The following is a 21,730-nucleotide window of genomic DNA, read 5'->3' as shown; positions in this document are numbered from 1 at the left end:
TCTTTCCCTTCATCCCCTTCTTTCTTAGCCCCGCCCAGCCTACATTTCCCAGGAGCCTGAGCGCACTCTTCCCCTCTCCCCTCTGCTCCCAATCTCCCCGCCACTCCCCGGGGGAAGAGAGCGGTTTAGTGCGCCTGCGCCAATCCGTGGCTTGCTGGGAACTGAAGTTCCGGAGGCTTATGTAGTGTCCTTTTTGCTGCCCCCGGACGGACTATAATCCCCTTGATGCATTGCGCGTTAGCGCCCGCGAAGGGAGGGGGGAGAGAGAAGGAGGGAGGGAGGAGAGAAGGAGGAGGAGGGAGCAGGCGGCCGGCGGCGCGGGGGGAGGGGGCCCGGTCCGGGAGTGCGGGAGGCAGTGGTAGAGGGAGGTGGCGGCAGCGGCTAGCGGACTCGAGTCACAACCGAGTCGAAGCAGACACCTCCGTGGAGCGAGGCAGTAGGAGCACCGAGCACCGGAGGCGGCACCGGTATCCCCGGCTCAGGGGAGGGGGGCGCCGGACCGGGAGGAGGGGAGGGGGCGATGCTGGAAGCCATGGCGGAGCCCAGTCCCGAAGGTGAGCTCTCGACCGGCACAGAGCGCTTAGCGGGCGGGGGGCGGGCGAGGAATCTATTGGCAAACTTGGAGGTCGAGCCCCGGAGCCCAGCGGGGGAGGGCGGGGAGGGGGTCGGGGGCCTGCCCCTGGAGGTGGGAGAGTGACGAGTTGAGAGACCTTGGAGAAAGAGGAGTGGGAGACTGGGCTGGGGGTAGTTGGAGATCAGGCGCTGTGTGTGTGTAGGGCGGGTGGGGTGGGATGGGGGAGCGGGAGCTGGAAACCTAGAGCTTCGGGGGTTAGGGGCCGAAAGGGCCTCCGGCAGGTTGGGGCCCTAGAACTGGGAGGTTGGGGGAATCTGTGGGCCGGAGAGTTGTTGGGGAGGAAGGATGTAGAAAAGGATTGAGTGAGGAGCTCGGTAGTTCGCCGAGGTGGGGGAGTTTGTGGCGGTGGTGCCGGAGCTCCCGGTAGTTGCCGCCGGAGCTAGCCCGGTGATTGTTGGAGGGGTGGGCAGATAGTTGTGGGGAGAAGAGAGGGTCTGGGTATTGTCTGCGATAGAGAGACCTATGCGGGGGGGCGTAGTTGTGGGGAGAGGGAGCCGGGAAGCGACGAGAGCTGGCTAGTTTTGGGGGCGGTGGGGCGGGGTGGGGTTTAAGGCCGGCGAGTTGGGGAGGGGGGGGTTGGTCGGTCGGCGAGGGTTAGAGCCTGGGAGTTGCGGAGGGTGAGGGGGGCAGCGGCGGCAGCAGCGGGGGTTGCTGGGGAGGAAGAGAGTAGCTGCTTGGGGGGGCTCGAGTTTAGGGGTCCGTAGCCTAGTGACTTGCTGGCGAGTCCGGGGGCAGGGGGGGGGCGGCGGCCGGAGAGAGCTCGGAACTGGGCCCGGGGGCCCGGCGGGGAGCCCGAGAAGCTCGAGACGGGGAGGGGCCAAAGCCCCGGATGGGGGCGGGGGGACGGCGAAATTGTGGGGAGCGCGGTAAGGGGGGGCAGGTGGGGCCGCGTCCGGGTGAGAGCTCTCAGGTCTGTCCCGGCCGCGAAGTGGCGTTGGATGTGTGAGCCCGTGTGTGTTTGGTGGGGGTGAGGGGCGCGCCGGGCCTCGTGCTCGAGTAGAAGGGGCCGGAGGGCGGGGAGCGGTTCGGCGTGGTCATCCTAGACCCTGGGGGCCGGCGGGCGGCGTGTGCGGTCGCGGAGGGCCCGGGGCGGTAGAGCGCGGCGGGGTGGGAACTCCGGGCACTGGGCGCGTGTGAAGGACAGGGGCAGGCGGCAGCCTGGGCTCGGTCCGGGGAGCGGTATGGCGGGTGGGGCGCCGAGAGAGCCGAGGAACCCGGAGTCTAGAGAAACCGTGAGTTGGGGGGGGGGCGGAGCGCCAAGCCTCCGGTGGGGGGAAGGGGAGCGCTATAGCGAGGCCTGAGAGGGCGCCGCGCCCAGGCTCCGCCCCTCGCGGGGCGGAAGGGGGAGCAGGGGCGGGTCCAGCACCGCTGGGGGCCTGCTCGCCTGGCTGAGGGACCTGGGAGAGGAGGGGGTTCACTTGGGACCTCGGAGGTTTGAGAGGTGGGGTTTTACACCGACTCTGTCCTAGTGCCTTGACTCAGCTTTTATTGCTTTCACAGATCCACCTCCGACTCTTAAGCCAGAGACTCAGGTGAGGTTTCCCATTCTTTTGCAGCCCAGTATTACTGCAGGATCCCCTGCTCCTTCTCTCTCCCTCTCCCGCTTTCTCCAGATTTCTCACTCCAGGGACTATGCTTTTGGGAATGTCCCTTGTAAACTCTGTGCTACATATTTTTTTCCTTTCAGCCACCAGAGAAACGACGGAGAACAATTGAGGATTTCAACAAATTCTGCAGTTTTGTTTTGGCCTATGCTGGTTACATCCCCCCTAGCAAGGAGGTAGGGACAGGAGGACAACTGACTGGAGGGTGGTGTCCTAGGGCTGTAGAGGGGCTCTTGAGCTTATGAGACTGTATTAGTTTGTAGGCAAAGCCTAAAAATTATATGTAAGACTAGGGAAATGGAAATTTTGGTGGGAAAACTAGTATCTGGAGTGGGGGTGGGATTAATAGATAGGTGGTTTGAGTGCAGTGAATGCTTTTGGGGTGCTCTAAATGGAAGGTGCTTTTGGATAAAAACTTTAGGAAGCTGAAAATGGTAACAAATGAGGCTGTTCAGAAAGAGCTAGAGAAATATGGCTCTGGTCTGGGGGATGCTGTGTTGTGAAGGCAGTGGGCATTGGGGAGATGGCTAGAATTTGAGGTCAGGGGTAACATGGAAGTGTTCAAGAGGAGATGCTGATGGGAATTGGGGTGGGGATAAGTTTTCTGAATACAGTAAGATTTGGTGGTTTTGGCCGGATATTTTGGTCTTTTAAGTTGGGTTTGTATAGGGGCTGAGATGACACTGGGCCCCTTGCTGATCCTGGTCTCTTCTCCCCTTTAAGGAAAATGACTGGCCAGCCTCCGGCTCCAGCTCTCCATTGCGAGGTGAGAGTGCGGCAGACAGCGATGGCTGGGACTCAGCCCCCTCAGATCTCAGAACCATCCAGACCTTTGTTAAGAAAGCAAAGTCATCCAAGAGAAGGGCAGCTCAAGCAGGTCCCACCCAGCCAGGACCCCCGAGGTCCACTTTCCCTCGTCTGCAGGCCCCTGACAGTGCCACCCTGCTTGAGAAGATGAAACTCAAGGACTCTCTCTTTGATCTAGATGGGCCCAAAATGGCATCTCCACTGTCCCCCACATCCCTGACACATGCCTCCCGGCCCCCTGCTGCTCTCACCCCAGTGCCCCTTTCCCAGGGGGACCTCTCCCAGCCTCCTCGAAAGAAGGACCGAAAGAACCGAAAGTTGGGGCCAGGAGGGGGGACAGGCTTTGGGGTGCTTCGGAGGCCTCGGCCAGCCCCTGGGGATGGGGAAAAGAGGTCTCGAATCAAGAAGAGCAAGAAGCGGAAGTTGAAAAAGGCAGAGCGGGGGGATAGACTCCCACCTCCTGGGCCTCCCCGGGCACCCCCCAGCGATACAGACTCTGAAGAGGAGGAGGAAGAAGAGGAAGAAGAGGAGGAGGAAGAGATGGCAGCAGTGGTAGGAGGGGAAGCCCCAGCCCCTGTGCTGCCAACACCTCCTGAGGCTCCTAGGCCCCCTGCCACAGTGCACCCTGAAGGAGTCCCTCCCACTGACAGTGAAAGCAAGGACGTGGGCAGCACTGAAACAAGCCAAGATGGAGATGCCAGCTCCAGTGAAGGCGAGATGCGGGTCATGGATGAGGACATCATGGTAGAATCAGGTGAGAAGTTTGGGGCTGCCCAGGGGTAGCTGGGTTGATGGGTTTGGGGGTATTGTGGATCCAAGAGCTCCAGCAGAACACCAAACAAACCTTCTTTTCCCCAGGTGATGACTCATGGGATCTGATCACGTGTTACTGCCGAAAGCCCTTTGCAGGCCGGCCCATGATTGAGTGCAGCCTGTGTGGGACGTGGATCCACCTCTCCTGTGCTAAGATTAAGAAGACCAACGTCCCCGATTTCTTTTACTGCCAGAAATGCAAGGAACTGCGGCCAGAGGCCCGGCGGTTAGGGGGGCCTCCGAAATCTGGAGAGCCCTGACATATGCCATCTCTAGGCTGGAACTTCGAATGGCAACATGACTTGGGAACTGAGCCTCAGGGTCATCAGCCTGTCCCCCGGAGCTGGGATGTTGTCCCACTTCAAGGCAGAAATTCCCAAGGGAGACTGGTTTGGAAATGAGTGATGTTCCTACCCTACCCTTCCTTCCCATCTTGTGGACTTGAACTCGGACCTATTGCAGTTGGGGGTGGGAAGCTGTCTGGGTCCCTAGACACTTAAGCTCTGTCCCTTGGACCTGCCACCGCTCACTTTCTGGGCCAGGGTTGGAATTGGGATGGAGTGGGACAGTTGTCTATAAAACTCTAGTGTAAATATAGCACTCCCCTCCCTCATCTTTTCTTTTATCTCACTCCCCATTTATTCTACACCGGTTGTATTTTTAATTTTGGACTTCTCCTTTTGAGTATGGCAGCTCAGAGGTGGAGTACCAACCAGACCTTGGCCGAGGGAGGAAGGAAAACAGAAAGGTGACGATTCTCTCACTCACCTCTTTTGTTTTTAATAATATTGGCCAGCTGTTTGTACAGACAGCCTTCGTGTTGTAAATAAAGCAGAGTGGGCTCTTTTGTGTTTATAGCCCTCACTGACTGTCCTGCTTGGGAGGGAGGCTTTGGAAAAGCTGGCTGCAGGAGGAGCTGAAACTCACCTCTCTTAAAAGTCCAAGCTGAAAATGGCCTGGCTCTGCGCCTTTCCCACCAACCCTAGGACCTCGATTGGCTTTGCCCCACCTCACCCCCCCCCCCCAGTCAAGGATCCCCCACAATTCCCACCCTCACCTCCCACATGCACGCTCCAGCGGATCAGAGTTGCTTGGAGCTCGCTCTCTGAGGGGGTAAAGCGGGGTGGGAGTTCGTTGCTTGCCCCCTGAGGGCCGAGGCCAGCCGAGCCAGGGTAGTCGGAGGACGCGGGTGGGGACACACTTGGGGGCGGAGCCGTAGAGAATTGGGAGACCGTTGCTGAAAGTGGCAATAATGTGACGAGGGCGCTAGGCGGAGCTGAGAGTCACGTGACCAGCGAGGGTCACGTGGTGGGGCGTTACGGGGAGAGCGGGGGTGGGCTATACCTGGTCACGTGACGTGGGGAGAGGTGGGCGGGGCGCTGGAGAGCGCTCGCGACGTCTGCGGTGGCGGTGGCGGTGGCGGCGGAGCCCGCGGCTTTGGGTTGCACCCCACGGCCCGTCCCCATCCCCCCGCCGTCACCCCGCTGAGCCTTGTCTTTTTCCCTTTTGCACCTTTCTTGCGCTGGGTCGGCCGCGTTGCTTGCGCGTCGGTTCGCGGGAGTGCGCAGGCGCGGCGGGTGTGTTCAGCCCCGTTGGGTGGGCGGCGGAGCCCGGGAGCGCGCGGGCGAGACCATGGCGGGCAGCGGCGCCGGGGGCGGTGGTGTCGGGGAGACGAAGGTGATTTACCACCTGGATGAAGAAGAGACTCCCTACCTGGTGAAGATCCCCGTCCCCGCCGAGCGCATCACCCTCGGCGATTTCAAGAGCGTCTTGCAGCGGCCCGCGGGCGCTAAGTACTTTTTCAAGTCTATGGATCAGGATTTCGGGTGAGCGCGAGGCCTAGACTAGGAACGACGGGGGCTGTGCTTTTGTGGATTGGGTAATATTGAGGGGCACTGGTCTACTTTGGGACATGCTGGGATTTTCTGGGCTATAGTGGAGCACATCTTTACTATACTCATATAGATTGGCTGTCCCAGGACGGACAAGGTTATGCTTAGACAGATTGAGGCGCGCGGAACTGTAGGAGGACAGACTGGGCTATACTAAACCAGATTAGAGAAGATTAGGCTATACTGGAATAGAGTGGGGCACACTGGTTTATTTGTGGGTGTTCTGGTCTGTGTTGAGGTAGATCAATCTCTCCGCTGGTAACTACATTGTGAGTAGTCCTGTAGCACACAGGCTATGTAGGGATATTGTGGACTCTTCTGATGTAGATTGGGCTATACTGGTCAGGCTTGGGATGTTCTGTCCTATACTAAGGCAGACAGGATAGTTTGGGGACAGTCTAGTCCGTACTAATGCAGAGTGTTCTGTTGGGATGCCATTCTGGTTTCCAGCGGGTTCTATTGATTGATCTTAGTTTCTTTGGGGGCCTAGTTTTTATTGGGACACTCAATACAAGGGCAGACGGGGCTGACGGGGTCTATACCAATACAGCTGGTACAGTCAGCTGTATTGGGATATTCTAGTCTATATTGGTGTAGACAGCTGCACGTGGTAGAATAGATTGGGCTACCCTGGGGTAATTTGGGACAGTTCTGGGCTAGACCGGGACTTTAAATAATTCAGAGTAGGCCCTTTTGTGTTTATAGCCTTTGGGACTGTGCTGTCTTGGTCCTCAGTCTCAGCTCTTGAAGGGAGGCTGGATCAGGCTGGGATAGCCTGGGTTATAGGAAAGCTGAACAGACTGGGCTCTACCTAGAAAGACTGTTGGACGTTGGGAAGGTGGTACTGTCTTGGGAGTTACCTTGGATTTCAATGTTTTATTTGTCATCACTATAATCTGGGACAATTTATTTAACTTTTGTGCCTTGATTTCGTCTGTGAAATGGAGTTAACCAGAGTAAAATGCTTAGTACAGGTGCATGGTACGTTCTTGGTGTGTGGTCACTGCCCTTATTAGCATTGAGTCTAATTCTTAAACTAGGCTATGATGATACAGGATAGAATCACTCGGCAGGCTGGACTATGCTGAGACTGGATTATGTTGTGAAGAGTACAACGTTATGCTGAGACAGATTGGCAGTGACTGGGCTGTGTTGTCACATTGATGATAGGTGGGATTGAGTTGACATATATCCAGGCTCTTAGGAGCGTATTAGGCTAAAGAGTTAATCCGACCAGATATCCCAATTTGGGGGTGAGTGTGTGTGAGAGTCTGTTCAGGGCAGAGTGTGTCATAGTTTATACGTTTATTAGTTTAGCCAACAGGTATTTGTTAATGCTTACGAAGTGTCAGGTACTTTGGTCTGTGGCCGGGGACATGGTGTTGAACAAAACAGGCATTAATGATTTCACTTGGTGATTGAAAAGAAGGTCCGTTGAAGGAACCCATGGGAGAGGTGACCCCCAGGGCTGGGCTTTAAGGTTTGTCAGGAGGAGCAGATTGCTTAGTGCGGAGTTTGTGCCAGGTGAGGCACAGGAGAATGGGGATCTGGGCTTCACCTCTGCTTGGGAGCTCAGTCTAGTGAGGAAGTACTATTCTTTGGTCTAAATGGGTAGTTTTATCTAGGGAAAGACAGCACATTTGGACATCTCTCTGGAAGTGAGTTAGAGAAAACTAAGAAAAGTATAAAAGTAGAGATGTAGATGAGGACCAAAGCCTTTGGGGGAAGTTATGTGAGGAATAGGGTGAAAGTTGGAGGGAGGCTGCCTGCAAGCCTCATAAGGTTAGATATTTGGGGCAACCTGCGGGGAAGCCTTTGAAATTGGACTGAGAGGTTTGAATCAGACTCTAGGAAATCTCTGGAACAGCGCTGAGCCCCTGAGGATGAGCTGGGGAGAGGAGGAGAAATAAGGAAAGGGAATTGAGTTTGGCGATTTCTTAGGTGTAAGTGTTTCAGCGTCAGAGAAGGGGACTTGGACAAGGTGGGAGAAAAGCAACATCCTTGAGCTGGATGAAGATTGGGAGAAACTTCGAATGCGGGTGGGAATGGGGGAAGCCAGTCCAGTCTCACTGACCTTCATCTTGTCTCTCGGCAGGGTGGTGAAGGAGGAGATTTCAGATGACAATGCTCGCCTTCCCTGCTTCAACGGAAGGGTGGTATCCTGGGTAAGGGGCCCTGCCAGAGAGTCCCTCTGGCATTGCCAAGCTCCTCCAAGCCTCAGCCTGTGCCCGCCCCCTCTCAGTTGCTGGAAGCTCTGGCTCTTTGCCTCCTTACCTGTTTGTTTCTTTGTTTGTTTTTGGCCATGCCCTGTGCGGCCCTCGGGGATCTTAGTTCCCCGACGGGGATTGAACCTGGGCCTGCCTGTGAAAGCACCAAGTCCTAACCGCTGTACTGCCAGGGAACTCCCATCCTCCTTACCTGTTTGGAGAGCCAGCCAGCTGGAGCTCCTCAGCCTTCTCCTTCTGGAGCCTCTAACGCTTGCTGCTGCCTTTTTTGTGCTTTTCTCCAGGCTCTCTCAGGCGCTGTCCCCTTTTCTACTCTTTTCTCTTACTCTCATCTCGTATGCCTCACTTCCCCATTGAGCCGTTTTCTTTTGTCGTTGTTCTTTTTAAACCACTTGCATCTTTCTAGTTAGTGTCATCAGATAACCCCCAACCTGAGACGGCCCCCCCAGCCCACGAGCCTCGGACAGACCCGGCGCCTCCACCGCCGCCTGTACCCCCTCTGCCACCGGAGAGGACCAGTGGCATTGGAGACTCCAGGCCTCCATCCTTCCAGTGAGTCCTTGGGATTCTTGAGCCCAGGGGAGGGAGTTGAGGAGGGAATCCAAGCCCCTTGGGAGGGGAAGCCGAGGATTAGGAGCCTTGTCCCACTGACGCAGGTGGGAAACCCTCTCTGCCCATCTAGCCCTAACGTGTCCAGCAGTCGGGAAAATCTGGAGCCCGAGACAGAAACAGAGTCAGTGGTGTCTCTGAGGCGGGAGCGACCTCGCAGGCGAGACAGCAGTGAGCGCGGCGGTGAGGGGGGCCAGGCCTGGAGGCCGGCTAGACCGGGAGCTGGGGAGGGGTTGGCTCCGACCCAAAGCCCTGACAAGGCTGAGGAGCCCGAGGCCTGGTTCCTGAGGTTCCTGTTCCCCCTCAGCGGGGGGCCACCGGCCCAGCGGCCCCTCGAGGCTGGAGCGCCACCTGGCAGGGTACGAGAGCTCCTCCACCCTCATGACCAGCGAGCTGGAGAGCACCAGCCTGGGGGACTCGGACGAGGAGGACACCATGAGCAGGTGGGGCTCCGTAGGCCTCCCCGGGGCGCCCCCCCGCCCCCGCCGCCACCCCGCCCTCTCCTTTGGCCCCGCGACCACCGCCCGGCCAGCTCCCCGCCCGACCTCCCGGCAGGTTCAGCAGCTCCACGGAGCAGAGCAGCGCCTCCCGCCTCCTCAAGCGCCACCGGCGGCGGAGGAAACAGCGGCCACCCCGCCTGGAGAGGGTGAGGGGCTTCTTGTGGGGCAGCTGGACCTCGGGGGAGTTGGGGGCGTGGGCCTTGGTTTTGGGGGTACGAGGCCCAGACAGGGAGAATCCTGGGGCTTGTCCCGGCTTGTTGGAGGCAGTCCGGCTCCTTCCCCTTTACCCACCACAGGCCTCATCCTTCAGCAGCGTCACCGATTCCACCATGTCTCTCAACATCATCACAGTCACGCTCAACATGGGTATGGAGGGCGCCCGGGCCCTGGGGGCTGGGAGGACCTGGTCTCCCTGGGAGGCATGAGGCTGGCCCTTCCCCTCGTCACCTGGCCTCCCTCCACAGAGAAGTACAACTTCCTGGGCATCTCCATCGTGGGTCAGAGCAACGAGCGGGGAGATGGAGGCATCTATATCGGCTCCATCATGAAGGGTGGGGCTGTGGCGGCCGACGGGCGCATTGAGCCCGGGGACATGCTTTTGCAGGTGAGCTGGGGCGGGGCCACCCGCTGACCCAGGCCGGGGCCCTCAGCCCCTCTCCCCCACCTTTGACCCACCGCCCCTCCTGCCAGGTGAACGACATGAACTTTGAGAACATGAGCAACGATGATGCGGTGCGGGTGCTGAGGGATATCGTGCACAAGCCGGGGTGAGCCTCCGAGCTGGTCTCAGGTCCTTGCTTCTCTTTCTTTGCCTTTCCATCTTTCGTTTTATTATTTTAAAAAGTGGTGAAACATAATGCTCATTAGAAAGTACGTAATATGGGACTTCCCTGGCGGTCCAGTGGTTGGGACTCCGCGCTTCCACTGCAGGGGGCGAGGGTTCGGTCCTTGGTCAGGGAACTAAGATCCCACATGCCGCACCGCGCTGCCAAAAAAAAATAATAGAGCAAGAACGTGTAACGAGTGAGTCTGGAGTGAGTTGGTGTTTGTGTCCCCACCGCCTAGATCAAGACCTAGAAGATTTCTGACCCGGGGAGAGCCCCTCACAGTGTCCCTTCCCACTCCCTCCCTCCTCACTCCCCCAGAGGTAACCACTCTCCTGATGCTTTGGTCATCACCACGATGGTTTGCTTGGTCGTTGTTTCACCGGCCATACATGTGTTTTTGAACAACACAGTTTAGTTTTACCTGTTTTCGGACTTGATCTGAATGGGACCATGCAGCGTATACTCACTTGAATTACTCAGCAGTGTGTTTTTAAGAGTTACCGTGTTGGTGAGTCACCCGCATTGTGGAGCCTTCTACCATCACCTTCTCTGGCCCAGCCATGTCTGTGCTCCTTTTTCTTTTCCCTTTTTTGTCCCTCACCCATTCTCATTCCAGGCTTCCCCACTCCTCAGGCCTCTCCCCTCACCCCAGCTTGACTGGCCTCCTCTTCCTCACAGCCCCATCGTGCTGACTGTAGCCAAGTGCTGGGATCCCTCTCCCCAGGCCTATTTCACTCTCCCCCGAAGTGAGTGATGCTCAGGGGCCTGTAGCTGGGAAGGCAGGGCGGGTGTGGATACCCTTGGCCTCCAGGCTACAGGGAGTGGGTGGGTGAGGGTCAAAGTGGGGCTGGGACAGGAGTCTGATTTGGGGAGGGACAGGAGTCTGATTTGTGGAAGGACAGGGCTGGCTCTCTGGGACTGCAAGTGACCATCTTGGTGGCCTTCGCTCTCCCAGATGAGCCCATCCAGCCGATTGACCCTGCTGCCTGGGTCTCACACTCTGCTGCTCTGACTGGCACCTTCCCAGCCTATCCAGGCTCCTCGTCCATGAGCACCATCACATCTGGGTCCTCTCTTCCTGATGGTGAGCCCCCAGGCCCACCTCATCCAGCCTCCCTGGAAGACCACCCAGTGTGGTGTGAATCCACCGCTCCTTGGCTCTACCTGTCATTCCCTGTTTCTCCTTTGTCAGGCTGTGAGGGCCGGGGCCTCTCCATCCATACAGACATGGCATCTGTGACCAAGGCCATGGCAGCTCCAGAGTCTGGACTGGAAGTTCGGGACCGCATGTGGCTCAAGATCACCATCCCTAACGCCTTTCTGGGTACGGCTGGGCTCTGGGCAGGTGGTGTGGGGAGGAGGAGGAGGCCAAAGCTGGGAGTGGTCCAGGCAGGGGTGAGGCAGGAGCTGGGGAGAAGAACCTGAGGCCTTTCTTTGCCCTGGGCGATCCAGGCTCGGACGTCGTTGACTGGCTCTACCATCACGTGGAGGGTTTTCCTGAGCGGCGGGAGGCCCGAAAGTATGCCAGCGGGCTGCTCAAGGCAGGCCTTATCCGGCACACCGTGAACAAGATCACCTTCTCTGAGCAGTGCTATTACGTCTTTGGAGACCTCAGTGGCGGCTGTGAGAGTTGTGAGTGCCCCTGTCCCAGCCCAGGGAGAGCGGATCTGGCTGCCTCGTCCCGCCTCTCCAACCCCAGGCCGAGCCCAGAAACCAGCCAGGGCCACCGTGGATGCTCAGCAGCGTGCGTCCTGCACTGGGCCCTGCGCTGGCTGATGACGCGCGTGGGGGCTGACATCCCCCGGTGTTCTGCCGGACGAGCTGTGCGCCACGTGCAGGGTTGTGTCTGCTGGTGGGGAGGGCAGCTTTTTCTGAGTCACATAGAAGCGCGTGGGACTCGTGGTGGCCCTGGCCGAGTTCCTGCCCTGATGGCTGTGGCCGGTGGGACATTTCTTGTCAGAGGCCTTCGTTTTAACCCCCATCGTGAATGGTTGTGGGGAAACGGTTCCCAGTTTCTCTTCATTCGATGTCTTGGGGGTGCTGGCTTCTTAAAGCAGTGATCCTTGGTCTGTTCTCCTTGCCTTCAGACCTAGTCAACCTGTCCTCTGAATGACAACGATGGCTCCAGTGTCGCTTCGGACCAGGACAAACCTTGGCTCCTTTTTGCCCGGGGCCACTCCCTGGCCCCTGCTGCCCACCTTCTCCTACCAGTACCCAGCCCCGCATCCATACAGTCCCCAGCCCCCACCCTACCACGAGCTCTCGTCCTACACCTACGGCGGAGGCAGTGCCAGCAGCCAGCACAGTGAGGGTAAGTCACCGCCAGATCCCCACACAGCCGGGGCCTGGACGTGGGCACCAAGGTGAAGCCAGGGAGCAGAGGCTGGAGCGGGGACTGGGGAGGCCAAGGGACCCTGGGCTGGGGCTCAGTTGCTCCCATCCCCTCTCCCCCCACAGGGAGCCGGAGCAGTGGGTCGACACGAAGCGATGGGGGGGCGGGCCGCACAGGGAGGCCTGAGGAGCGGGCCCCTGAGTCCAAGTCTGGCAGCGGCAGTGAGTCTGAGCCTTCCAGCCGGGGCGGCAGCCTTCGGCGGGGCGGGGAACCTGGTGGGACTGGTGATGGGGGCCCTCCCCCATCCAGGGGCTCACCAGGAGGTGCTCCCAATCTCCGAGCCCACCCAGGGCTCCATCCCTATGGCCCACCTCCTGGCATGGCCCTCCCGTATAACCCCATGATGGTGGTCATGATGCCCCCTCCCCCGCCCCCTGTCCCTCCAGCAGTGCAGCCTCCAGGGGCCCCTCCAGTCAGAGACCTGGGCTCCGTGCCCCCAGAGCTGACAGCCAGCCGCCAAAGCTTCCACATGGCCATGGGCAACCCCAGTGAGTTCTTTGTGGATGTTATGTAGAGCCCGTGGTGGGGCCATGTTGGATCTCCACCCTCGGCCTGTCAGTGCTTGGTGCTCCTGTCCTGTGATTGGGTGTCTTGTCAGTCACGTGCTCATTACTCCTCTGGTGCCTGGACTCAGCCTGTCCTGTGGGCTGCTGCCTGCTGTGAGGTTGTTGCCACTGTGACTCTTTCCAGCAGTGCCTGGTTCCTGCCCCTTCCCTCAGGGGTCAACAAGGGACCTTTGGTTATTTTTAGCTTTATTGTTTTTTATAAGCCTTTTGGGGGGGTTAAAATAGACTTTTTTACATTTTTGGGACTATTTTTTTACTAGACATTTTCTCTTTTGTATGAAGAATCCCTGTCTCCTGGGCCCCTTCTTCTAACCCCAAAATGTGACCTCCTAGTCCATTTGCCCAGTCGGCTCTGTCCTGCGCAGGGTGGGAGGGTGGTCAGTCGGTGGTACCCTGGGAAGTGGAAGGGGGTTGGTTCCCCTAGACAGCAGTCCAAGAAAGCTGGGGTATTTGGTATTTGGGGGCTGTGTAGCTGCTTTTGTTACTCTATTTATTTTAGTCACTTGTATAAAACACCAAATAAAGCAATAGGGGCAAACTCCCCGTGCCTCTGGCTCCTTTCTTTGGGAGGGAGGCAGGCAGCAAGGGAAAGGACCGAGGTACGGCAGCAGAGCATGACTCGTTAGAGACTTGATCTGTGAGGCGGTAAGCGCTCCCTCTGAGAGTAGGCACCGTCCTGGGCCGAGGCCCCCTTCAAGGCAGAACCAGGATCAGCACAGAAGGGGCCTGGGCTTTGGCTTGGGAGAAGGCACATTCTGGGCCAGGCCCTAGCTGGGAGTATTCAGAAGCCAAGGGGGTTGCTGGTGACCACGCCACCCCGCTCCACCAAGGCCTTGGAGATGCTTTTGAAGTTGCGGAAGAGCTCCTGCTGCTGGGGGTCAGACTGCAGAGCAGCCACGTTCTCCCGGATCCGGGCTGCAGCCTGGGGAGGGGAAGGAGGGGTCAGGTCTGTGCCCCGAGGGCCCCCCCCCGCCGCCCCCCGTACTTGGTAGCCCTGGATCTCACCTCAGTACACCAGCTGTCACAGAGCATTTTCTCATGCTGGGCTGTGGGGTGGCCCTCACTCAGGGCCCTTGAGGCCCTGGGGGGAAGCAGGAGGAAACCAATCTGGGCTGTGAACCTGGCCCAGGACCCCCAGTGCCCCCACTTCAGCTCAGGCCTCCCCCACTGCCTCCTCACCTGGACAGAACCACCACCATGGCATAGAGGTCAATGGCACTGTCTGCCAGACGCTGCAGCAGAAACTGTTCGTCTGTCAGGTAGATGGGATGCGGTTGGGGGGCGGTTAGTCGGAGGGAAAGGAAAAGGACGGGGGGCGGGAATGGGGTAGAGCTCACTCACTGACAATCTCCTTCTTGTGTTTTATCAGCTTGGTCTCCACCACTGCAGCAAACTGCTCCAGAGCCTGCACTGCCTGAAGAGATGGGGAAGGTGCCCGGGGCTCAAGTGGGGCCCAGCCCCGTCAGCCTTCGATGCAGACCGTCCCCCCACCTTGACCACTTACTCACCAGCTCACCGCTCCGACTCAGTTCCTGGTGGATGGTGCCGCTGAGACTCAGGCCACTGCCCAGCCCTGCCCGCCTTACAGTAAGGGGAAGGGTGACTGGTTAGTTGCCATACCCTGCCCTACCCCGCCCCGCCCTGCCCTGGCCCCTAAGCTTACCGCCTCAGCTGTTTGCTTGCCTCTCCCAGCAGGAGGCCCGCATTCCCAAAAGGATTCTTTAGAGCACTGCCAAGCCCCGAGAGTTCCTTTCCTTTGTCCTGTGGGGGGAGGAGGGTCCAATAGTCAGGACTCGCTGTCCTGCCCAGCTCCTCCCCCCAATTCTCCTCCCTCTTACCATACAGCCCTGCAGAGCCACAAACAGCCGAGAATGTCATTCGTCCCTTCAAAGATCCGGAAGATGCGAAGAATCTCGGAGCACACGCTCTAACCCAGGCTCCTACCACAGGGGAAGACAGATAATACGCCCCTGCTGGACATGCCGCCTCCTCCTCCTCCTGGCCCACCTGCAGCCGGCCTGGCAGAGAAGTGTTCTGTACCGTCATGAAGCCCATGCCCCCCATGATTTGGATGCACTCATCTGCACCTTCCAGGCTGCCTCCTAGGGACAAAGAAAACACCCAAGACTGGGTTTGGAGCCAAGCTCCAAACCGGGCTCTCCCTCCCCACAGGCCTGGGACCTCACCGAGCCAAAGATCTTGCTGATGGCAGCCTCTATCTGGAAGTCTGTGGATCCCTGGTCCATGTTGGCACTCACCATGTACGCCATGGACTGAGGTTGGGACACGAGAAGGGAAATGGTAAAGGGCTGCATCAGACTCGACCTGATCACCCACATCTACAAGACTGGGTCTACCCTGGCACCCTCTGCCCTTGCCTTCACTTTCCAATGCATGTGTCAGGCACGTCAAATACTTGTTCCTCCCTGGTCAGTTCGTCAGGGGCTTGCAGGCATTTGACTTCTTGAAAGGGGTGAAGAAGGAGTAAGGGTGGGGTGGGGTAGACCAAATTTCAGGGACCTCTGGGAGCACTTGGGCAGAACAGCATGGCTCTCTCCATCCTGCAGAAGCTGAGCTGACTATGCCTCCCCGCATCCCCTAGGGCATTGGTGTAAAGCTGGAGACCCACTGCCCCAGGTGCTGCTGGGGGTTGTAGTCTGACCCAACTGGGGAGAAGGCCTCAGGGCTCTGGGGAGCGGGGTGGCCCTCACCTCAGTCACATATTGCAGCATAGCCATCCGGGCCAGCTTCTCCTGGATCATCCCAAAGTTGTGAATTTTTTCCCCAAACTGGGTACGATTAGCAGCATGATCCACCTGGAAGAGGGCACATGTGTTCCACTGTGGTTCTCTAGTCTCCTCTTTCCGGGAGAGGGGCTGGGCTGCGCTGGGATGGGTGGGCTTTGGCCACAGCCAAGAGTTCAGTCCAGGCTGGGTGGAGACCTAAGCTATCAAGTCTGGAGCTGTTGGCAGGGGAGGGGCCTCTGGTGGAGGGAGGGCTTGCAAGAGACCAGGGACACGTGAAAAGGGGGACAGTGTGACTTAGGCTTGGATTGGCTAGCTAGGGACTCAGGCAGGGTACTCACCGCCTTAGCAATGATGCCCTTCATGGTGCCTGCCATGGCCGCAGCCATGCCAAACCTTCCGTTGTTGAGAATGTGCATGGCGACCTTGAAGCCGCCCCCCACCTCACCCAGTACGTTCTCTGACGGCACCTGTACTCCGTCAAAGTGCACCTCTGCTGTGTTTGAGGCCTTGATGCCCATCTTCTTCTCAGGGGGCCCGCTGTGACAGACAGGGTGGAGAAGTTGCCACTGGGTGTGTGTGGGTGAGCCATTCATTCATGATGAGCCAGCCTGTAAGAGGCGCAGGCGCCAGTCCCTGGCGTGCCCAGAGGGCTGAGGAGGCCTGGCTCTATCCTGCTGTCGTGTGATGGGCTCAGTGGTTGCTGAAGCCAAACTTTAGGTCAGTTGCATGCATACTAGGCCTAAAAGGAATATGCTGTCCAGATGCTCTGGCTTTTGCACCCATCCCCAGAGTGACCTGTGACAGCCATCTGCCCTGGAACTCAGTACTGCCCCCTCCCTGGCTCCACCTCTTTCTCCCAAGCCCACTCACTTGGTGACACCTCCAAAGCTCCTCTCCACCACAAAAGCTGTGATCTTCTCCTTCACGGCCCCCGTGGCTGTGTCTTTAACTGGTGTCTTGGCAAAGACTGTGAAGATATCCGCTAGGCCTCCATTACTGTGGAAAAATGAGAGGCAGTCAGGATGGAGCTGTGGGGCCTGGACATGGGCAGAGGTGGAGAGGAGGGAAAAATGGGAGAAGAGTGCCTGATCCAAATCTTGCTTCCATTGAGGGTATAGTATTTTCCACAGGGGCTAGGCACAGCTGAGGTTCGGATAGAGGCTGCGTCTGATCCACTTGAGGGCTCAGTTAGACAGAAAGCAGCAATAGTCTCCCCTGTTGGAGAGAGAGCTCCTTTACACTGAGTTCTGATGGACATGAAAGGCCCTTTAGTGCCCCCCCCCCCCCCCCCCCCCCCCCGCACACAGGCATTCCCCCTTAACGCTTCTGGCAATATTCAGTGTCTTTGTATTTCCCCACCAGCACACTGATGTCTACCCAGGATCTCCCCCAGCCAGCACGCCCAGCTGTGCGGTGATCTAAGTACCACACAGCCTAATTTGTGCCAGGCCCAGGACACTCCCAATCTCTGGGTCTCCTAGGGCTGCCTCACCAGATGCCAGTTTGGGGAGGTATTTTTCTTTCTGGGCCTTTGTGCCGAAGAGCAGGATGCCTTTGAAACCGATGCTCTGATGGGCCCCCAGGACGATGGCCAGGCCGAGGTCATGCATGCCCACGATCTCCACCAAGCGGGCATACTGGAGGGGAGACAGGCCTCGGGGGCTGTAACTGGCTATGTGGGGACCTGCTCTTAGCAGGAAAGTGGGGGCAGCAGGGCAGAGCCTGACCTGGGCATCCCTGCAGAGAGAGTGGGCAGAGCAAGTGGGGCCACGGCAGAGGAGGACACTGGCAGGTCTGTTCCAGGTCTCGGTGGGAGGTTGGTTCCCTACACTATCCTCAGGCAGTCCCCACCTTAGCGATTCATTAGGACTTGGGACCGTGGGTGAGGTCCATAGCCCTTGGGAACTGCAAGTAGTTTGGTGCTAAGAGTCAACATCCCACAGGCCCCCAGGGCAGCTCTTGGCAGAGACCTTAGCTCCAGGGGTGAGGAGTAGACTGGGACACTGGAGGTGACCGAGGGAGCTCCCTCACCTGGGTGTTGCAGAGACCGACACCACCCAGTTCACTGGGCACTTGCAGACCAAAGGCCCCCAGCTCCTTGAGACCCTGCATAGTGGTCTCCTCCACTTGCTCCAGCATGTCATTCTTGGCAGGATCGTTCACCTCCTGGGGAAGGCACAGGATCTCATATCCAGGCTCCTGTTAAGCTCCTTATCCTCTTTCCCACCCCATCAGGGACCAAGCGCTATTCCTCAGGCTGGCATTGCTCACCTCAAAGAATCGGGACACAGGCCCCACCAGCTCTTTAAGAAACTGTGTCTGGTCCTCGTTGAGCACTGCAGGGGTTGGAGTGACAAGAGGAACGGGCAGGTCAGGCCAGGCGAGGCGGTCAGGGGAAGACGCCCCATCCATCCCTATCCAGCTCCGCCTATCCGTTTCCTTACCAGAGGGGTACGGGAACACCTGATCAGTGGTGAGCTGGCCTTTGAACATCCCCACAGCAAAGGACTTAGATTCCTGCACAGGGAAAAGGGAGTTTCAGGGAGCAGTGTGGGGTGGGTCTGTCCCTAGCTTAGCTCCTCCCGGGCTCGAGCCACATACCGGCTTGGCCCGTTTTTCCCTGGTCGAAGCCTCAGAAGAGAGAGAATCGGACTTCTCCACAGCCGCCTGGGGAAAGGGATGGTTAGTGAGGCCAGGGAAGGGGATTCCAAAGTACCAAGGAAAGCAAAGGGGAAGAGCTGGGTGCCAGGGGAGAGCGCATCCGCCACCTTTCCCCTAGTTTCAGCTTCAGGGCACCCTGGTCTGCCCTTTCCCCTACTTTCGGCGCCAGGGCGATCGGCAGGTGACTGGGACCAGGAGGGAGACCCCTGCCGGCGGCGGGGAGGTGGGAGCCGAGGCGGCTTCCCGCTCTCACACCCTCGAAGGTGGCCGTCACTTACCTGGGCGGCCCCACTGGCATAGGGTCGCCAGGCGAGGCCGGGCCGGGACTGCCCAAGGAGCGCACTGGGCCGCGAGCTGTGGGGAGTGGGGGTTCAGTCCTGGCCCGGTGTCCGGGCCCACTGCCCCCTTACCCCCGTCATACACACACCTCCCGCTCCCCAACCTCAGCAGCTGCCGCCCCATGCTCGGCGCCATCCTCGCCGCCTGCATCACCGAACCGCTCCGACCGCTGCTACCCTGAGCGTTGACTTAGCGCTCTCGCCGGGTTAGCCAAAGTCTGGTCCTCCAGCCTTGCCTCATCCTCCACAATGCACCGGGAGGCGGTGGGCGGGGCTTCCGGCCGCTGGGGCATGCTGGGGTCTGTAGTTCCGGAGCGCCACCGAACCCCTGCATTCTGGTTGACCTAGGGTCATTTCCCAACGTCCCTTGTCTCCCCCAGACTCCTTCATCTCGCCTGTCCGAACTGGAGTGTAGCCCTCAGAAGGGGTAATGAGATAGGCTGAGACGGAAGACTGAGGAACTTAGGCGGCTGCAGCCAGAGGGATGGAGGGTAGACTGAAGGGAGGACTTCCCAGGTGGAATTAGAAGGGAGAGGTGGGAGCGTAAGGTAGATGCCAGAGGCAGAGACATGGAAAGAGGACTCTTTGGGGGTCCCTCGTGAAATCCGTCTCCACTAACACAAAACAGAGGGAAATAGTGTGGTGGGGTTAGAATGGGCATCATCAGAAAATCTACAAACAACAAATGCTGGAGAGGGTGTGGAGAAAAGGGAACCCTCTTGCACTGTTGGTGAGAATGTAAATTGATACAGCCACTATGGAGGACAGTATGGAGGTTCCTTAAAAAACTAAAAATAGAATTACCCTATGACCCAGCAATCCCACTACTGGGCATATACCCTAAGAAAACCATAATTGAAAAAGACACATGCACCCCCATGTTCATTGCAGCACTATTTACAATAGCCAGGTCATGGAAACAACCTAAATGCCCATCAACAGACAAATGGATAAAGAAGATGTGGTACATATATACAATGGAATATTACTCAGCCATAAAAAGGAACAAAATTGGGTCATTTGTAGAGACATGGATGGATCTAGAGACTGTTTTACAGAGTGAAGTAAGTCAGAAAGAGAAAAACAAATGTCGTATATTAACGCATATATGTGGAATCTAGACAAATGGTACAGATGAACCGTTTGCAAGGCAGAAATAGAGACACAGATGTAGAGAACAAACGTATGGACACCAAGGGGGGAAAGGGGTGGGGGGCCGGGGTGGTGGTGGTGGGATGAATTGGGAGATTGGGATTGACATGTATACACTGTTGTGTATAAAATAGATACTAATGAGAACCTGCTGTATAAAAAATAAATTAATTTAATTTAATTTAAAAAATAATAGTGGGGTGGGTGACTCAAGGTGGGTGTGAATGGCTCAGGCATATTATCCTGAGATGTCGGAGTTGTCACTAACTCTGGAAACACTAAAATTTTCACAGTAGGAAGGACCCCGAGGTTTGCTGCCTCCCCCTTAGGACCTCTGAGACCTTCCTGAACATCTCTCTGCACCCTCTTGTTCTTTCCTGAGACCATGTGCTCAGGGCAGACCTCTGGACCTCTGGGCAGATGGATTCTTCCCATTCCCGAGAGGAACTGTAGGAATTCTCATGTCCCGTCCCCTTCACACACACACACATACACACACACACACACACACACGCGCACGCACGCGCGCGCGTGCGTCTAGCTCTGGGTCAAGAAGTCCCAGGTAATTTATGCCCCTCTTTTTGCCATTCTCACTGGGGACAGGCCCAGGAGGAGAGAGTGACAGCTTCCTTTCCTTTTGAGCTGTGAGAGCAGAGCCCCTTGAGGGTGACCCTCTTCCGGTCCTCAGGAAAATGTTGCAGTCATGCCTGGCTTTGGGGAGAGGGGCCAGCGTGTGAGGGGGAAGGTGGTGGTGGCGGTGGTGGCGGTGGTGCCTGGGACCTGGGAAGAATGGGATGGTGGGCGGGTCAAGCCTGCCTACTTTACCTGACAGCTCAGGCTGGGTGGGGAGAAGACAGCTCAGCTCCGACCCCGGTGGATTAGAGAGATTAAAGTGAGAGAAGACAGAGATGTCTGAGGGACCAGGACCAAGAGGTGAAAAACAGGAGTCCTTGTGAAGGAGAGGCCTGGGGGCTGGCAGGGGGCTGGGACCCAGGGATCCTTCTCCCTGGACCTTTGCAGAGAGTCTGGCGTGAGAGGGCAAAGGCTGGGGAAGAGGAGGTGAGTGTGTTGGTCCCTCTGTCTCTTCCTTGTCCCAATGCCCCCCTCACTTGCATTTCACCAGCTCCCAGGTCAGCCCTCTGGCTCCTGGCTCCCCCACTATTGCGATGGGCACCCCCTCTCCTCACGGTGCTGCACAGTGACCTCTTCCAGGCCTTACTGGGTGAGTAGCCCCAGTTTTCTGGGGGGCGGTGGTGAAAAGGGCTGGCCTGTGCCTGTGAGGGCAGTTACTGAACTTGGGGGCTGGTTCGGAGCCTGGAGATCATTTGGTACAAGCAGGAGCCCCGGGCAGGGGTTATCCATCAGCATGCAGGTCACCAGCCTTGGCTAGAGGAGTCCCTCTGTCCTTACCAGGCAGGCGGAGGGGAGGTGATGGCGGGGGGCAGCCAGGGAGGCGGGGGGATGGGGTGGGGGGGGGGAGAGCTAACTCAGCTCTGTTCCTGTGACAGACATCCTGGACTATTATGAGGCTTCCATCTCAGAGAGTCAGGTAAAGGGGTGAGGGTGGGGGCCTGACTTCCCGAGGGAGCAGGCAGGGCTGGAGGGGGACCAAAGTACTGCTAATATGAACCTGAGACTTGGGGGCCCTGGGGACAACATCCTGAGTCAGGGGCAAGGAGAATGCACTCTTTCCGGTCCTGTAGCCCCTTCGCCCTCTTGCTTCCCGCTCTTGTTTACCTGCCCCAGTTTCAGGCACTAAAGAGTCTAGGACACAGTCACTTTTCAGGCTTCCTCCTGTGAATCCTGAGGGAGCACTAGGCCCCCAAGTATTCCCTCCTGCCAGCCCCTCCCTCACTCCCTACCCCCTACCATGGCCTTTCTCCAGTATCTCAACAACCCCGGGTGCCCCCAGCCCATCTGTGTGTGCCTCGTTGTCTGAGAAATGCACTCCCTCCTCACTGCC

General features: G+C 57.9%; 3 protein-coding genes across 3 annotated transcripts; 2 read left to right on the top strand and 1 right to left on the bottom strand.

Moving 5' to 3' along the window:
* Nucleotides 1–304: 304 nt before the first annotated feature.
* On the top strand, nt 305–4,715 carry PHF23 (PHD finger protein 23). The gene is made up of 5 exons (XM_036838214.1): nt 305–554; nt 2,135–2,166; nt 2,322–2,414; nt 2,962–3,799; nt 3,904–4,715. The coding sequence occupies exons 1-5, from the start codon at nt 521–523 to the stop codon at nt 4,116–4,118; spliced, it is 1,212 nt and encodes a 403-aa protein (XP_036694109.1). The 5' UTR covers nt 305–520; the 3' UTR covers nt 4,119–4,715.
* A 528-nt stretch (nt 4,716–5,243) lies between these two features.
* Nucleotides 5,244–13,334, top strand: DVL2 (dishevelled segment polarity protein 2). Its single transcript, XM_036836254.1, is given in 17 exon segments — nt 5,244–5,684; nt 7,846–7,915; nt 8,382–8,527; nt 8,658–8,767; nt 8,892–9,027; nt 9,140–9,230; nt 9,381–9,450; nt 9,549–9,688; nt 9,775–9,851; nt 10,590–10,657; nt 10,867–10,995; nt 11,104–11,235; nt 11,364–11,543; nt 11,999–12,015; nt 12,017–12,067; nt 12,069–12,222; nt 12,369–13,334. Coding segments are annotated over 17 exon segments (2,214 nt in total). The 5' UTR covers nt 5,244–5,490; the 3' UTR covers nt 12,818–13,334.
* A 150-nt stretch (nt 13,335–13,484) lies between these two features.
* ACADVL (acyl-CoA dehydrogenase very long chain) lies at nt 13,485–18,873 on the bottom strand. Its single transcript, XM_036836255.1, is given in 23 exon segments — nt 13,485–13,791; nt 13,875–13,950; nt 14,049–14,121; nt 14,211–14,283; nt 14,378–14,450; nt 14,533–14,630; nt 14,708–14,739; nt 14,742–14,778; nt 14,780–14,809; nt 14,910–14,953; nt 14,956–14,971; nt 15,056–15,142; nt 15,581–15,685; nt 15,955–16,153; nt 16,487–16,612; nt 16,702–16,831; nt 17,109–17,253; nt 17,648–17,782; nt 17,888–17,952; nt 18,061–18,133; nt 18,218–18,283; nt 18,556–18,631; nt 18,720–18,873. Coding segments are annotated over 23 exon segments (1,947 nt in total). The 5' UTR covers nt 18,767–18,873; the 3' UTR covers nt 13,485–13,650.
* Between the last annotated feature and the right edge of the window lie 2,857 nt (nt 18,874–21,730).

The sequence above is a fragment of the Balaenoptera musculus genome, chromosome 20 (genome assembly GCF_009873245.2).
Source record: "Balaenoptera musculus isolate JJ_BM4_2016_0621 chromosome 20, mBalMus1.pri.v3, whole genome shotgun sequence".
In the NCBI taxonomy this organism is placed as follows: Eukaryota; Metazoa; Chordata; class Mammalia; order Artiodactyla; family Balaenopteridae; genus Balaenoptera; species Balaenoptera musculus.
Note: the sequence above shows the minus strand (reverse complement) of the source record. Positions and strands in the feature narration are given on the sequence as shown.

Bases quoted from the DNA above. Each gene is read 5' to 3' on its own strand.
- PHF23 (XM_036838214.1), top strand. From the start codon at position 521: ATGCTGGAAGCCATGGCGGAGCCCAGTCCCGAAG. The intron at 2,167-2,321 runs GTGAGGTTTCCC...TTTTCCTTTCAG, and splicing joins CTCTTAAGCCAGAGACTCAG to CCACCAGAGAAACGACGGAG. The intron at 2,415-2,961 runs GTAGGGACAGGA...CTCCCCTTTAAG, and splicing joins ACATCCCCCCTAGCAAGGAG to GAAAATGACTGGCCAGCCTC.